General features: G+C 36.7%; 1 protein-coding gene across 1 annotated transcript in view; it reads left to right on the top strand.

The window, feature by feature from the left end:
• VEGFC (vascular endothelial growth factor C) overlaps positions 1 to 18,194 on the top strand; it is a 149,095-nt gene extending 130,901 nt beyond the window's left edge. Inside the window, exons 5-7 of the mRNA XM_006882272.1 lie at positions 12,014 to 12,120; positions 12,412 to 12,736; positions 18,086 to 18,194. Of these exons, the coding sequence (XP_006882334.1) occupies positions 12,014 to 12,120; positions 12,412 to 12,736; positions 18,086 to 18,194 (541 nt within the window). The remainder of the gene's footprint in view (positions 1 to 12,013; positions 12,121 to 12,411; positions 12,737 to 18,085) is intronic.
• The last annotated feature ends 213 nt before the right edge of the window (positions 18,195 to 18,407 follow it).

The raw sequence follows: 18,407 nt of genomic DNA, 5'->3' as shown, positions 1-18,407 counted from the left end.
TGACTGATGTTACTGACTGTAGGTGATACTGTCCAATGTGGTGACCAGTGCAATCAGATACTGTGCCCCAGTGACCCAGGATAGCAAGTCCCTAAAAAGAAAGCTAGCCTTGAGTTGTCATGAGCTTATATAGGCTTCTATTAGAGCGGGGTATGCCACCCTAATCCGGTCATTTTAATACAATAAATAATTCAACACAAAAGAAATAGTTAATTAATGGCTAGGAAAGACATTTTGAGCAATAAACCTTTCACACTACATATATCTTTTGTGCATTTTGTGATTGGGTTATCAGTCTTTTTCTTGTGAGATCCTATAATATTCTGTAAGCTTTAATTATCAGAACCATATCTGAAATGTCATTGCCAAATATTTTCTTGCCAGTCTATGGGCCAAGTGTTTTTTACCAGTCTGTGAGCTATCTTTTCTCTCTATTGGAGAAAGTTCTTGATGCACAAATGGGTTTGCTTTTATGTAGGTCCCATTTGTCGATTTTATCCTCCCCTGTTTGTACATTTTTTAATATGTCCACAAGCCTAGTGATGCTGTAGACTAGGGCTTCTAACTTTGTTCACATTTTGTCTCTTATGACCTTTATGGGTTTGGGTTTTACCCCTAGGTCTCTGAACTACTTTGAGTTGATTTTTGTGCATGATGTGAGACGTGGATCCTGTTTCAGTTTTCTGCAGGTACATGTGCAGTTTTGCCAGGACAATTTGTCAAAGAGGCTGACGTTTCCCCATTTAATGGGTTTTGTTTCCTTGACAAAAATCTGTTAACTGTACGTAGATAAATTTGTTTCTGGGTATACAATTATATTCCAACTGTGTTTTTCTTTTCATCTCATACATTACAGTTAAGGGTAATTATCAGTGTATCTTGGTTGTGTATTTTATCAATTTCAGACTACAGATGTTGGTAAAAACCTTCAGTGTATCCAACTTTGGCATTAGTGACAGGTGAATAAATTGAATCAATAATCATATCAACTAATCTGTCTTATAGGAAAATGGCTATAATATCACTGACAGCATTATATTTCAGTATAGAGCTTGACGTGTTCTTTTAGTCAATGGTTATGACCCCATTCCTCTTTATTTTTCAATTACAGCATAGTAGACCATGTGTCTATATACTATGTTTATTTAAAATGGTCAGTGCCGACCCATTTAAATTCACTGTCTAACATTTTTATGTATTCTTTTTCATTTTTGATCACTACCAATTTTCCTAAATTCATACTTCTTATATTTCACATTCTTATTGTTGATTCTTGTTTGCAGCTGTTTCTTCTCATTTTAACTTATGCTACATCAAACAGTGAAGGTCCTGAAAGCATTATTCCATCTGCATCATTAAAGTTAATTCTGCATGCCAAAGACAGCTCTCCCCAATTATATTTTGGAAAGCTTCCAAACTAAGAGTCTCATCTTTTAGCACTCTTTCAGACAATCTTCTGTTCCTATTCATAAGGTTTTCACTTGTCAATTTATTTTCTGTAATAGATTACCAATCCCCTTCATACTCTCTCTTAGTCTGCAAGTATCAGTATAATCTGTCCTCCAGGAGTATCCCTGTTGGTATTTGAAATACAAGTGGCTTAGCTTCCAGTATCAAAGCACTCATCTCTCAAAACTCAGTTCAGAACCAATTCATACCTGACCCTCCAGTGAGTTTCCAGGGGCTATACATAGCATGGGAGGAGATTGTTTCTCTCTCTCCCTCAGAACAGTGGATTCAATCCATCTGCCTTGGGTTTGATCCCTGCCAGAGCTCATCATAGCAGTTCTTTCATGTCTTCACTCATCTCTGTTTCACCCTTTTCTACATAGCTCATTGCTCTTCAGGGAGCACCAACTGATATGAATAGATTTAACCATGGAATTTACAGAACTCTGCCGGCATATTGCAAAGAGGATTGCACTGCAGCTGTGTGAAGTGAGATTCAATGGCAATGAGTGACCTTATAGGTCTGGAGGAAAGCTAACAACCAAATGTTATGTGTCACCGAGTGGGAACTTAACCATATCTGTCCCTCCAGGGCATTTGCAGAGGCAATAAAGTACATGAGAGGAGATGGCCCATCCTTGTCATGTGGACCAGTTGGTGGATCCAAACTGTGTGTCTTTGGGATTCTTACCATTAATCTAAGATAGCGGAGGAAAATCTGCCAGTGTTTGTTCTGCACTGATAACGCCTTTGTAATTTTTGTCCATAGTTTTATCCACATTTAGCTTTCCTTCAGAAAAATAATGTTTCTGGGCCTGGAATCTCTTAACTGAGTTCCATTGGTAAATCTATGTTTTGTTTTCTTTTAAATTTTAGGTATTATCTAGAACTTATCTTTCTGATTTGTATTTTAATACTGAATGTAAAGAGCATTTGTGTTGGCTTGTTTATTTTTTTTTTTCAACTGCTTTCCACTTAAGATAAACAACACTCAGAAGAAATAACATTAAGTCAAGATCCCTGTGGGTAGTCAACTGTATCTAAGGGCCATGAGCATGACAAAGGATACACAAGAGGAACACAAACATTTTTAAGACTTGTAGAGTAAAACTATTGAAACATTTTAGACAGAGATCTGTGACTGGTTATAAGGAAAAAATTTGGTTGTATTTTCTCTTCCAGCTGATATTTAGGAATAAATCCATCTCTTTCAGTCAGATGGTTAGGTAGTTGTCCTCCAGTTTTCTTGGCACAGCTTGTTGAGCACATCCAAGGCTTCATTTGTTTGTTGAAATTTGTCAGTTGGTATTCCATTAATTCCTGGGATCTTTTGTTGTGTTTTTTTTTTTTTTTAATTCCTTCAGAGTCCCTTGAACTTCCTTCATGCAATTCTTGTGTCAGCCAATTCTTTTTGGTGCAGTGACTCTGTGTACTCCTTCCATCTTCTTTTGATGTTTCCTAGATCATTAAATATTCTGCCCCTAGCGTCCTTAAGTATTGCAACTCAAGGCTTGAATTTATTGATCAGTTCCTTCAGCTTTTAGAAATGCTGAGCATGTTTGGCCTTTTTTATTTTCTGACTCTAGTACTTTGCACATTTCATTATAATACTTTGTCCACCTGAGCTCCCCATTGAAATCTTCTGTTCAGCTCTTTAACTTCTTTTTCTCTTTGATTTGGCTTTTGGAATTCTAGTGTAATATCCAAAGTCTTTTTTTTTACATCCATCTCAATCTTTTTTTTCCCTCCTCTGTCTTTAAAATGAGCTCTTCATAGAAGATATTCTTGATATCCTCTCACAGCTTATTTGTTCTTAGTTCATTTGTGTTCAAGGCCTCAAACCTGTTCCTGAGATGGTTTTTAAATTCAGGTGAGATAGAATTAAGGTCAAATTCTTGTTCTTAATGATTTGAATATTTTTTAGCTTCAGTTTAAACTTACCCATGACTGTCTATTTCTAGCGTCAGCACCTGGCCTAGTTTTCACAACTGAAATTGAGCTCCTTCAATGATTCTTTCCACAGACGTAATCAGTCTGATTCCCATGTAGTCCTTCAGGTGAGATCTATGTGTAGTATATAAGGAATTTGCAAAGAATAAATCATTGAGTGTACAAAATTGAATAATTCTATCTCCATTCTCAGTTTTGTCACCAAGTTCATGCTTCCAAACTACTGTCTCTTCTTCCCTCTACCCAACCTTGGCATTTCAGTCACCCATTGTTATTAATGCATCTTAGTTGCATGTTCAATCCATTTCCAACTGCAAAGATTGGTAGAAACCTTCTATTTTTTTTCCCTCTGGTTGTTGGTGCATATATTTGAACGATAATGTCATTAACAGGTCTTCATTGTATGCATATGCATATGATCCTGTTGCTCACAGCACTGTATTTCCTAACACTGGCTTTTTAAACTATGAATGTATATTGGTAGGAAAGGCAAAAAGGAAATAATTATTCATATATTGAGTCTTAACATAGATCTGCCTTATAAATAATGTCACATTTTTCTCCTTTGCATATTATATTTGTAAATACAATATATAAAATAGTAGTTATAAAACTGTTTACTATTTTGACATGCATTAATGTTCAAAACTTGAAGAGACATTTCATTGAGAAAGAATCTGAGGGATAAACATATAGGAGATATACAAGTTATGTTAAATTTATACACTTACTGAGGATTATTTTTTTATTCTACAACAATGTCTTTGAAATTGTGTCTTTAAGTTTTTCACATAACAAGTTTTATATTCTAAGAGCTTACTGCTCAGTGTTGGGACTGGACATTTTAATTCGAAGTTATGAAAATTCTTTCTTTCAAAATATACATTCTGTTGTACCTAGCAGAATTGCAGGTTTCAAGATTAAAATATGTAGTACTGTTGATATAGAGTAGCTTCTTATATTTTTAGCCAAAGCTTCTGTAAAAACTTGCATTAGGTTTTAAGAATAATGCCCATTAATTACTTAGGCCACTCTCAGAAAAATGTAATACATACTAAAAGGCACATGTTGCCCAAAATGTTTCAGGTACAGTAAAAGGGAAAGCACTGATAAAATTTTAATTTTATTCAATATAAAACATGCAAAAGAGAAAGTTTAATATGCAAATAGATTGCATGAAATCATAATTTAATTTTATAGAACTAGACACATTGTTGTTTTGTATGACATCTCAAGAAATAGATTTTCCAAAGGGAAAAAAAATACATACTTTGGGGTTTATGCTTTTGAAAATTTTAAAATATTAGTGAAAAAACTATACATTTTCCTGATTTGCAAAATATGGCTTATACTTTAGAATGATTCATTCTGTATACTTAAAGTTGTAATACAGATGTATAGTTTACACACAGTCCTACAGTAGATGATTCTCACTGTTTACTATTTACAGGCTCCCAATGGAGAAAATTCTTGGTATTTCCTTTACCTATCTAAATACATGACTTGACAGCTCCTAACAGCAGCAGCATTTAAATACCTGAGACCTTTTAAAACAATAACTAAAAACAAATACACACATATGTAGGGAGCTCTAGTGGCTTTGTGATAAAAGAATGAAACTTCCAGTACTAATAAACATGATTCGAATCTATCAGCTGCTCATCAGGAGAAAGATAGACAGTCTCCCATGCAAGTTAGCTGTAGGTTGATAGTAAACAGACAACAGACATATGTACACATTCACACATCCAGACATACCAAATGTGCATGGTGTGTGTGTGTGTGTGTGTGTGTGTGTGTGTGCACGCGTGCGCCAGGGGGTTGTGGTATGTTTGTAAAGGGTTGTATAACATGCACAAATGCATGGATAGATATTTGGTAGATAACTGAAAGAAAAATTGCAGACAAGAATTTATCACATAAAGAACATTTGTTGCTTAGTAAGTAACTTGTTGGGCTTTTAACCAAAAGGTCAGCAATTTCAATTTATCAGCTGCTCCTATAGAGGAGTTCAATGGACCAGTTTCAGAAACCCAATGAAGATCACTATGAGTTGGAACTGATGAGAGGGGTAGTATATTATTATTTAATAACATAATATTATCTGAATAGTTTCTATTTTGTTACATGTCATTTGTTACATGAAATTACTTTGATCCTGGAAAATTGATAATTCATTAATGGATTGTAACAAACAATTGGGATAAAACATTGGTTTAGGCATAATCATATTGGTAAAGTCAAAATGCTCTTTCTGATCACAGCGTTGTTCCCTCTTGATACCAATATGATGGTATTATGTTAGCATTAAGGAATAGAAATAGTTTACCATAATTTATGAATATTAATATGCATTATAAGCATCCAGTACTATTACTATTACATTTCTTATATACAGGCACTATTATCATATAACTAAATATAATTGCATAGTATTTTGGTAGGATAGACACAAAGGAATTATTGTTATTGTTCTTTTTAAGAGTCATCAAGTTGTGTACAATATATAGTGACCCTGTGAACAATAGACCTGACATTGTCTTAACCCTGTTCCATCCTCATCATGTCTGACACACTTGTGCAAGCCCATTGTTGCAGTCTCTTTGTCAGTCCATCTTACTGATAGTCTTCCCCTCTTTTGTTGACCTTCCATCTTTCCAAGCATAATGTCCCTTTCTACCGAGTAGCTCCTCCTAACAACATGTACAAAATATGTGAGACAAACCTTCACCACCCTTGTGTCCAAATAACATTGCACTTTCTCCGAGACATGTCTGTTTGTTCTTTTGTCAATCCATGGAATATTCAGCACCCTTCTCCAAACATCACAACTCAAATTCATCAACTCTCCTGTAATTCCTATTCTTTATCTAGCTCTCAGATGCTTTGCTGGTAGTTGGAAAGATTGACTAAATTACGTGCACCTTAATCTTTAAACTGACCTTGCTCTTCAGGATTTTGGAAATATCCCTGACAGCAGACTTTCCCAACACAATACATCTCTTGATCTCCTGACTACTGATACTAATGCTGTTGGTTGTGGCTCCAGGAGAGACAAAATTATTGACAATTTCAGTTCTTTTCTCCATATATCATGCCTGTTGACCCAGTGGTGAGGATTTTATTTGATTAATGTTGAAATGGAATTCACATTGAAGGCTGCAGTTTTTGATCCTATATAGTAAGCACTTCAGGTTCTCCTCACTTTCAGCAAGTAAGATTGTGTCATCTCCCTAACACAGGTTGTTGATGAGTCTTTCTCCATTCCTGATACCATACTGTTCTTTATGAAGTCCAGCTTCTCTAGTGATTTGCTGAACATACAGATTGAATAGAGAGAGAGAAAGCATACAGCCCTGTTGTACTCATTTCATAATTTTAAACCATGGCATGAATGTTACCATGCTCTGTTCAGATAACAGCATCTTGTTCAAGGTATAGATTTCAAATTAGCATAATTAAGTGTTCTGGAAATCCTGTTCATTTTAATGTTTTCTATCGACGGCACATAACAACAACAACAACAACATAATTTGTTATGATCCACATGGTCAAATGCTTTTGCATAGTCAATAAAACACAAAAAGGCGTTCCTCTGATACTCTTTGCTTTCAGCCAAGATCTGTCTGATATCACCGATGAGATTCTCAGTTCCATGACCTCTTCAGAATGCATCTTGAGCTTCTGACTGTTCTAGGTACTTTTGGATGATCTTGAAGAATATTTTGCTTGCATATAATATTTTTAAATATCTTCCACATTCCTTTGGATCACTTTGATGATTTGGGAATGGTAACACATATGGATGTCTTCCTGTAAGGTGGCCAGGTAATCTGTCTTGCAGATTTCCTGGCACAAACTGGTGAGCATGTCCAGGGCTACATCAGTTATTTGAAACACGTAAATAGATACCCCATTGATTCCTTTGGGCTTTATTATTTTTCAATGCTTTCAGTGTATCTTGAACTTCTTCCCCCATCACTGTTAGCTCTTTATCATATGCTATTTCCTGAAATACCTCAGTGTCACCTTATTACTTTTTGTACAAGTTATCCCTCCGTCTTCTCCTGCTTCTTGGATCTTTCAAGACTTTCCCATAGCATTTCTCACTGTGCATATTGAATTTGGGTTTTGTGTTCTTTCAGTTTGAGAAATGCCAACCAAGGTTTTTTTTTATTTTTCATTCTCCCAAACTCCAGCTTTTTTGCATAGTCCATTATATTTTGCTTTGTCTTCCCTAGCTGCCCTTTGAAATATTCTGCTCATCTCTTTAACTGCAGCTTCTCTTACCTTTTTAATTTCTCTACATTCTAGTGCAGGATTTTTAGTTTCTTCTGACATCCATATTGGTCTTTTCTATCTCCTTTGTCTTTGTAATGACCTTTTGTTCTCCTCATGGAGGTACCTTTGATACAATCACACAGTTCATCCCTTCTTTGATCCTTACTGTTCAATCCCTTAAACGTGTTCTTGAGATGATTTTTTAAATTCGGATGGGATAAACTCAAGGTCATATTTTGGTTCTTATGGACTTATTTTAATTTTTTTAACTTCAGCTTGCATGTAAGTAATTGATGGTCTGTTCCACAGTTAGCACCTGGTGTGGTTTGATTGCTGATACTGATCTTCTCCAGTAATTCTTCCCACAGATGTAGTCAGTCTGATTCCCGTGCAGTCCATCAGATGAAATTAATGTGTATAGTTGCCATCTGTGTTTCAGCTTTATAATTTGTGTATCACAGGCTAGCTTATTCATAGTTTGTTCTTGTGAGTACAGTACTTGTCTTTCAGTTTACTGTTTTCTGAGGTAGCTTGCTGACTGCTGGGATGCTGGAAGGTGTTCCACCTGCATTTCAATATGAGTCACCAGTGATGGACAGTTTTCAGCAGAGCTTCCAGATTCAATCTTAACTGGCCTTTGAAAACCCTATGAACAATCCAGAAAAACACTGTTAAACATAGTACTAGAGGTAGACCCCTAGGGTAGAATATATTTTAAAAATGAGGAAAAATAGCTATAAACATCTATTAACATTGGAACATGGAATGTAATAAAAGCATGAATGTTGGAAAGTTGAAAGTAATAAAAATTAAATTGTTGTTGTTGTTATGTGCCATTGAGTCGTTTCCGACTCATAGCGACCCTATGCACAACAGCTCTAAACCCTGCTCTATCCTGCGCCAACCGCACCGCCTCTGACACACCCATCCCGATTACCCCAGTCACCGAATCAATCCATCTCATAGAGGGTCTTCCCCTCCTGCGCTGTCCCTCCACCCTCCCAAGCATGATGTCCCTCTCCAAGGACCCGTCCCTCCTGGCAACATGTCCAAAGTATGTCAGACGAAGCCCCAGAATCCTTGCCTCCAAGGAGTAGCTTGCTTTAATCCTCTCTAAGATGGATCTGTTTGTTTTCCTGGCAGTCCAGGGTACATTCAGTACCCTTCTCCAGCACCACAGCTCAAAAGCATCCACTCTCCTTCTGTCCTCCCTAGTCATTATCCAACTCTCTGATGCATAACAAGCGATTGCAAATACCATGACCTGTATCAGGCGCACCTTGTCTCCAGAGAGACACTGTTGCTCCTGAGTACGTTTGAGAGGTCCCTAACGGCAGACTTTCCCATCGCGATACGCTTTTTGATTTCCTGACTGCTGGTACCAAGAGTGTTAACTGTGGAGCCGAGCAAAGTGAAGCTGTGAACACTCTCAATCTCTTCATCATCCATCCTGACGCTGCCAATTGGTCCAGTGGCGAGAATCTTTGTCTTCTTGACGTTGAGCCTTAGTCCATACTGAAGGCTGCAGTCCTTGACCCTTCGCAGCAAGCGCATGAGGTCCTCCTCAGTTTCAGCAAGCAAGGTTGTGTCATCTGCATAACGGAGATAGTTGATAGATCTTCCACCAATCCTGATGCCACAATTCTCCTCATAGAGCCCAGGATGCAAAAAAATTTACACTCTTCTAGGCATTAGTAAGCTGCGATGGACTGGCTATGACCACTTTGAATCAGACAATTATGTGATCTATAGTGCTGGGAATGAAGACTTGAAGAAGAATAGTGTTATATTTACAGTCAGAAGGACAATTTCATTATCTATCATAAACTGCAATGATTTGAAGTGATCCATACATGTACATAAGGAAGACCTGTTAATGTAACTATTAATGATTTGGATAAAATGTAAGAATTAAGGAACCTTAGTGGAGCTGCATTGTTCACACTAGAAAAGAGACAAAAGCAACCCAAGTGCTCATCAACAAATGAATGCATGGAAGAACAATGGTACAGTCCCATATTGGGATGTTGCACAGTGAGGGAGGCCTGGATCCTGGATGACATGTAGGGTGATATATTTTAGTCACAGAAGGACAAACACTGCATAACACTGCTGTAGGACTGACATCGGGCAGGTTTGAGAAGAGAATGAGAAGAGAGTGGATAAATAATGACCACTGCAATAGAACAGATGAAGGGCAGAACTCACTGAAAGGAATATATGATTAGGCATTGTGTGTGTGTGTGTGTGTGTGTGTGTGTGTGTGTGTGTGTGAACAATCTGCAACAAGGTGTGCGTTTTAGGGTGTAGGCAAGGATTCTAAGGCTCTGTGACATACTTTGGACATGTTGCAAGGAGGGACAGGTCCTTGGAGAGGGACATCATGCTTGGGAGGGTGGAGGGACAGTGCAGAAGGGGAAGGCCCTCTATGAGGTGGATTGATTCAGTGACTGGGGTAATCGGGATGGGTGTGTCGGAGACGGTGCGATTGGCACAGAACAGAGCAGAGTTTTGGGCTGTTGTACATAGGGTCGCTGTGAGTCGCAATCGACTTGATGGCACATAACAACAACAGGGGAAAGGGAGAGGGGGAAGAAAATGTGCAACAATGAATTTTTTAAAAGTAAGTAAAAGAATAAAAGGAATAGAAAACCTAAATAAATTTGAGAAACAAAGAGAATGCTAGAATTAAAGCAGCCATTCCTATTTGCAGAAAGTGGTGTTGTGAATGAAATAAATGAGTTTTTTTCTAACTAGCTACCTGGTTTAGCGATACTAGTAGAAATTCTCTGTCTCAGTACCCCTGGCTAGATTGCTGAAAAAGAATGCTTTAATGAATCATCAGGAAGAGGGTTACAGTGAAAAAATAATTGCCAATTTCATATTTTTTATGTTCATAAATAGCAAGAATTATCAACCTATTCATTAAAAAAATGTTTCTTTGCATAATAACAAAATGATGCACTGTCACATGTTGGTTCTGTGAATATATTCTTAGCACCAGAAATTTCTGAGATAAGCACCCCTTTTGCTTAAAACTCTTTGTTTACTTCTTAAATGTTTAGTCAATTCTTGTACTCTACCGATCTGGAATGTAACCCATCACTCTTCCATCACATAATGTTTTTAAAATATTATATTAACTATGCAGTGTGTAAATAATTACTTTCCTTCCACAAACATAAGCTTGAAAATTAGACATTTGAGCTTTATATATCTATCTTTGATGCTTAACTATAAAAGCAAAGAGTCCTTCTATTGTATAAATGTTACCTTCAAAGCCCTTCTGTGTGATATAGTTGCATTTTCTAGTTTTGCCCACTGCAAATGCTAAGAGGTAATGCAATCTGATGCCATTGAGCAGACAATTCCAAATGGTGGCCTTTAAAAATTTCCTAGCCAGAAAAAAAAATTCCTTCAATTAAAGATTTATTCCAGGCATGACATCTATACAATGTCAAAGAGCAAAGCTGTCAGAATAATGGGTTCTTAACTTTTCAGTTAGCCACTAGTAGACAGTTGAGTTGATCTAAATTCATGGCAACTCCATGTGTATCAAATAGAACTAACAGCTCCATTGGGGTTTCAAGGCTGTGTGACCTTTCAAGAGGCAGAAAAAATAAATGAGTTTTCTGCAACACTACTACATGATTTGAACTAGCAGCCATCAGCTAGCAGCTGAGACTTAACATTTGCATAATTAATTGAAGTTCATATGTTCATACTTTTTACTAGAAGCAAAAACGAAAGGGAAAGAAAAGAAGGAGGAAGGGAAGAGAATAAAAGTGTAAAAATGGGAATGAAGCAGGTCAACTAGCATTAACAGAGCCTTTATAATTGGGGGGGGGGGCTCCTGTGTTTCAGTAGAGAGCTTTGGTCAGATAGTCTGTAGAATGTTTCGCTGCTAAGACAAAGGATGAAATAGGTTGAGAAAGAATTATACAGTGATATTTTCTGCAATGTTATTAGAAAAAGTAAAAGAGCAAAAAGCAACTTAATACATCTACTTTATGGCATATTATTAAATCCCTAAAAATAATGGAACACAGCTTTATGAACTGAGATATAAAGTTGTTCATAGCATATTGTGTAGTGGGGGAAAGGTTAAATTTTATAAATACATTGACAATTTTATCCAAGTCCAAAGTGATGGAAACCATGCAGCACCTGGAGATGAAGTATTGCTGGAGAGGGAATGTCCTAACTTTCTTTTATGCATTCCTATAACAACAACATATTTTAAAGTCTGTTTAGAAGTTTTTGTTCATTTTGGAAAGAAAGAGATGATTTCTTCTATGTAACAGCTATCCCATTGCTTCCATGTCTTGTAAAGGTGTCAAGCAGCAAATAAGACTTGCCCTACAAGCTACATGTGGAACAATCACATCTGCAGATGCTTGGCTCAGCAAGATTTTCTTTTCTCTTCCAGCACTGGAGATGGTAAGCAGAATACTGTTTTAAATAAAGACTAACTTCCTAGGGTTTACATTTTAATTAACAAATATTTATGATTAAAACCACATGCATAATATTCAGGCCATGATCCCTTGAAATATGAAACCACAAAATAAGACATTCTAAACCTCATGTTGGTATTATTTTATTAAGTTTCTTTGTAAAGGAGCACAATCACCTTTGCACATAACCCTTTAGTAAAATAAATAAAAATGAGTACAATTCTTAATATTTCATACCAAGTAAGGTAAACTAAGAATTCTCTCAACCCTGCAGAGGAAGCCCATGGTATCTGTGGACCCCACAAGGATCTCGATGAGGAAACTTGTCAGTGTGTCTGTAAAGGAGGACTTCGACCATCCAGCTGTGGACCCTACAAGGAACTAGACAGAAACTCATGCCAGTGCGTCTGTAAAAACAAACTCTTCCCCAGCTCCTGTGGGGCCAACAGAGAATTTGATGAAGATACATGTCAATGTGTATGTAAAAGAACCTGCCCAAGGAATCAACCTCTGAACCTTGGAAAGTGTGCCTGTGAATGTACAGAAAATCCACAGAAATGCTTCTTAAAAGGAAAGAAGTTTCACCATCAAACATGCAGGTAAGAAGTTTTAAGTAGCATTAGTTTCTCCATGGAAAATAGTTTTATCAGCCTAAAGCTAAAATCACCTCAGCACCATTTTGAAACAACTCATAGCTGACCCTGAAGTGGGTTTTCACATTGTAAATTGCACGGGAAGAGATTGTTCATCCCTCTTCCAAGGAGACACAGAGGGATTCAGACTGCCACAGAGGTGCCATCTTCGGGTTACCAGCGCAACTCCCTACCCACTAGGCCATCATAACTCCCTAGAGCTAAAATAGATGTTGTTTATTGTAATGAAAGTAACCTCTTTTAAGTTATGGAAGATGAATTCTTGTATTTTCTAACCTATGTTGAATGTTCATGAGGCTTCTTTATGTGGTGCAAATGATTAAGCATCTCGCTGCTGACCGAAAAGTAGATAGAATTGAGCCAGGATACTTCAGAACAAGGGACTGGCTCACTACTTTGGAAAGAAGATAGCCATTGAAAACCCTATGCCTATGGGCTCACCATGAACCGAATTAATGGCAACTGGGAGTTCTTTGAAACAAGATTTGACCCTCAAAAGAGCAATCCTTTGGGACCAAAGCCAGGTCCAAGTTCAGATGGCCTCTACATTTCTTCTTTACATGCTGCATTGCCATAAAATTGGAACCCACTCACAGCTGACCCTGCCAAAGGTTTTCAGAGGCTATAAATTGCATTGAAGGAGATTGCCCATCTTTCTTCCATGGAACAGGTGATGGAATAAAACTGCTCACCTTCGGGTTGCCAGTGCAACTCCTTACCACTAAGCCAGCAGAGCTTCCCATGAGTTAAGTAGTTGATAATCATTCTGAGTTGGAGAATAGATGCAAGTACCCATGTGGCCTTCTGAAATGCATCCAGGAATCCATAACTTTCCTCACCAAAACTGATGATAGCATCCTTTCTAATTAAAGCTAACTATTCTAAATGGAGGGCACTCAAGTAGTATAGTTTGTAGTTTGTGCTTGTAGCCCAAAGGCCACACCCCTAGCACAGTTCAAATCCACCAGTAACTGTTTAGGGAAAGGATGAGCAGTCTTCTTGCTTGTGATTAATAATCTCTAGAAGTGCAGTGGAGGGTCAGCTATGAGTCTATTCCAATACCACAGCCATAATTTTAAGTTCTAAGTGCAGAGAATTTTTATGTAACGTATGTTGATAAAATGTAGACTATTACCATTTGGAAACTCTATGAACTTTGAGAAAAGATGAAAGTTTTGTGTTCAAGATTTTCTCTCATAGGGTCCCTATGACTCAGTGGCACTTAATTTTAAAAAAATGCCATTTACTGTTGAATCATACCTAGAAGACATTTTAACTCTTCTAGAAATTAGAAAAATAAATCAATACTTTAAAAATATTCCTAAAATTTCATTCTGAATCTTGCTATTTTTCACCAGGAAAAATTCTGAAGCTTTTTGGCTCAAACTTAATATAAATACCTAAATTGCTTTCTATTTAATTTAAGGTAATAAAATGATCTAGTATTTAAGCAAAGTCCGTGCTTTTTATATTCTTCTATGTATCCCTGGAACATTGTTCTCTCAGACTTTGATACCTTAGATTTTCAATTCTCCTTCCCATTCAATTTCCTCAATAACTACATACTCAAGCAATCAAGCTCTGTCCTTCCCTTAAAAATAGCTTACATTTTCCTTTACCTTTCATTCATTTTGCATTTATGTGTCAACCAATTGTAATCTAATTTATGGTCTACAATCCTACATTAAAACTGTGTTTAAAAGTATCAATAATCTCTCAATTCAAAAATTCGCTGTGTAATTTTCTTATATCCACTGAACTTGTATACACACATACACACACACACACACACACACACACACACACACACACACACACATTTATAGCAAGTGTTATATAGCAAGTGTAAAAATATGTAGTTCATATATCCAAATTGTGTGTACCATTTTATCATCAGCATGATAGATTCCCAAGGTGACTATTTTCCAGTCCATAGAATACATCTTATATATTGAACACAGTGTCTTGATTCATATTCTGTGACTTTGTCCCTTAGGAATATACCATGAGGCTAAGGTAGTAATATAGTTTCTCATGATGACACTTTTTTTTGCTCTGTTAGGTTTTAGATTCCCCATTTTATATGTGGTAATTTCTGTTTTAAATACAACAATGTTATTTAAAGGCATTTTTTATATTGCTATTTACAGTTGAAATGAAATACTGCAGAGATAAATATTAAAATTGTTTTTTTAAAGAATGAGAATTCCAATAAGAACGGTGGATCTCACCAACAGATTCAGTCCAAAGTCAAGGCAATTATTTGAAAAAAATTAAAATTAGTGAAAAGATTACCATGCTGTTTTCCTTAAATAGTTGCACTCCTTGTACTATTTTATGAATCTTCTCTCTTCCACAGCTTTTCTTTAATATTATCCTTTCTTTGACTAAAATGAAATTATTATATTTTCCTCATTGCTCTCAATTTTTTGTCCGTTTGTTCTTAGTCACGTCCCTCCATTCGAAAATTAGATATAACAGGTAATTAAGACATTCATATGACTTAAAACTTACTATTTCATTGTTTATGATTTGGTACATTCATTAATGTTCATCATTACTTTTTTCCTAACTAAAAAAATCTACTCTCTTAAAAATGTTGAGCAACAACTATTCCAATTTTAGTTACACATTCTATTCCAAGTATAATTATATATCACTGCTCTAATTTAGGGAACTCTGGTGATTTAATAATAAGAAATTGCTTTACCAACACAAAGACACAGTTCAAATCTGCTAGCTGCTCTGTGAAAGATGGGCAGTTTTCTCCCATGCAGTTTACTATCTCTGTAAAGTCACTGAAAGGTCAACTATGAGTCATTTCTAACTCAACTCTACATAACAACAAGAAAACAATTCTGATTTACTAAAAGGATACTTCTCAAATGTACTGCTGCGTTCAAAAAGATGTGAGATACTTAGGGACCTCTGGTAGCCTAGTGGTAAAGAATCTGCACTGCAATCCCAAAGGCACACAGTTCAAATCTGCCAGCTTCTCTGCAGAAGGAAGGCAACCTCCTCTCGTGTGATTACTGCCTCTGAAAACCCGCTGGAGGGTCAGAAGTGGATCTGTTTTTATTTGATGGTAAACAGCAAGACAATCACATTAAACTTTCATTTTGTACATTGAATCCTTCTAAGTAAACATAATATATATTGGAAAATCTGAAAGTATTTATTTATGTTTACAAAAAGACTGAAAAACTCCTTATAATTTTAAGACAGATTTCCTACTAATATAGAACAATTCTATCATCTTTGTTAGTCTACTAATAAACAAGGGTGCTCTGGTGGCCTAGTGGTAAGACGCTGTGCTGTCAACCTGAAGACAAACAGTTGAAATCCATCAACTGTTCTGCAGGAGAAAGACGGGCAGTCTCCACTCGTGTGATTTACAGCCTGAAAACCCACTAGAGGGTCAGCTATGGGCTTGTTCCAACCCGTAGGTACACACCACCACCAAATAGACAATTTTTTGTAATTATTGATCACAAGTCTTTTTAAATTAAATGGTAGTGTGGTGTTATACCTGTCTGATAACATTTCAGTTTGAACCATCATCTGCTCTCTGGGAGAAAGACAGGCTGTCTCCACATGATTTACAACCTTGGAAGCCCTCTAGTGTCACTTGCCTGTGTCCTGTGGTGTCACACAGTGGTGGATTTTGCTTGACGGTAGTTGATTTATTTATTCTTTATCTAAGTACAATTATAGGAAGAATGGAAAGAGATAATAATCTTAAAAAATACTGCTTTTCATTGACAGATATTCTGAAATTATGGTAGACAAGAGTATGTATTCTTTGTTTCATTCCTTTAATCAGTACTTTTTATTGACCACTGACAAATTTATTTATTATAAATGTGTCTTCAGGTCTTTAACATGCATTTTTATTTAGAAGTACAGCTTTTCAATTTATAAGATTATATAACTCTTTAAGGTTTTGAGTTTTATCTTTTAAGTTTGTTGTTATTGTTGTTTTTAAGTGTAGGAAATGAAAATTTAAAGCCAAATTTGTCCTTTAAAAAAAATCTTCTGTTACTTTCCACATGTCAGATCATTTTACATTCCATCATGTACACTAGTCCCTCTATGTACACCCCATCAGGTACGTCCCATCATGTACACCAGTCCCTCTATGTACACCCCATCAGGTTCGTCCCATCATGTACACCAGTCCCTCTATGTACACCCCATCAGGTACATCCCATCATGTACACCAGTCCCTCTATGTACACCCCATCAGATACATCCCATCATGTACACCAGTCCCTCTATGTACACCCCATCAGGTATGTCCCATCATGTACACCAGTCCCTCTATGTATACCCCCATCATGTACTGTCCCATTATGTACACCAGTCCCTCTATGTACACCCCATCAGATACATCCCATCATGTACACCAGTCCCTCTATGTACACCCCATCAGGTACGTCCCATCATGTACACCATTCCCTCTATGTACACCCCATCATGTACTGTCCCATTATGTACACCAGTCCCTCTATGTACACCCCATCAGGTACTTCCCATCATGTACACAATGTATATGCCATCATGGACACCAGTTACATTAGGCATGCTCATACTCCAAGAAAGTTTTAAAAAAAAATAGTTCCAAACCATTCAAACACCATGTCTATTCACACAGTTGAAATATTAGCAATTTGGACTTTCACCACTGCTGGAAACTGACACATCTTACTGGGAAACACCATCGTGTAATTTCTCTCTCTACTCCTTTTCCTGGCTATATTTGTTTCACATGCAACCCAGGTGGAAAAAGCAAGAGTTGGCCACCATCATGCAGCTAGTTGCCAAGTGAAAGATAGGATTTAGGGTGGGACTGCTCACTAACAACCATGGTCCTGCCAAAGTGGCTGTGTTTAATTGGCTGGAAGTCTGGGTTCCATACCAGACCCAGATCCTTGTGGATTATGCTTATGTGATTCACAATAAATCAGCAGGCCTTAAATGATCACTTTCATAATTTCTGTTTTATGTGACTTTCATCCATGATGCAGAGAGCACTTCAAAAGAACTAATGTTTACAGTGCCCCATCTTTGCAATTGCTACACCAGGAAGCCAGTCTTTTAGGCTTTTCCATTGCTTTTAAATTATTATATTCTAGGCATAAACTTGAAAAGTTTATAGAACTAAGAAGAATTTTATTATAAAATGAGCAATTTTGTTGTACTTTGACATTTAGAATAACACAAAAGTGCATTTGTGGCATAAGGCATTAATTGCTCTGACCTTTAATGAAAATATGTTCCTCTTTTTTATTCTAGTTGTTACAGAAGGCCATGTCTAAATCGACAGAGCCACTGTGAGCCTGGATTTTCATTTAGTGAAGAAGTATGTCGCTGTGTTCCTTCGTATTGGAAAAGACAAATATGAACTAAGATAGTACTATTTTCATCATTTTCTATCAAGAAAAACTGTGTTGCAATTTTAGAACTGTCTATGAAAACAGAGACCAATATGGGACCATGGAGACAAAAACAGAAACTAGTGTTTTCTGAACCATTTGTGGATAACTTTACAGAAATGGACTGAAGCTTACCTGCAAAGGACTTCTGTTAAGAATGGTTATCTGCCAAAGACCAAACA

Source organism: Elephantulus edwardii, unplaced genomic scaffold (genome assembly GCF_000299155.1).
Source record: "Elephantulus edwardii isolate Elephantulus edwardi_28Jun2011 unplaced genomic scaffold, EleEdw1.0 scaffold00018, whole genome shotgun sequence".
Taxonomy (NCBI): domain Eukaryota; kingdom Metazoa; phylum Chordata; class Mammalia; order Macroscelidea; family Macroscelididae; genus Elephantulus; species Elephantulus edwardii.
The sequence above is the reverse complement of the archived record's forward strand: the minus strand, read 5'-3'. Positions and strand labels throughout refer to the sequence as shown.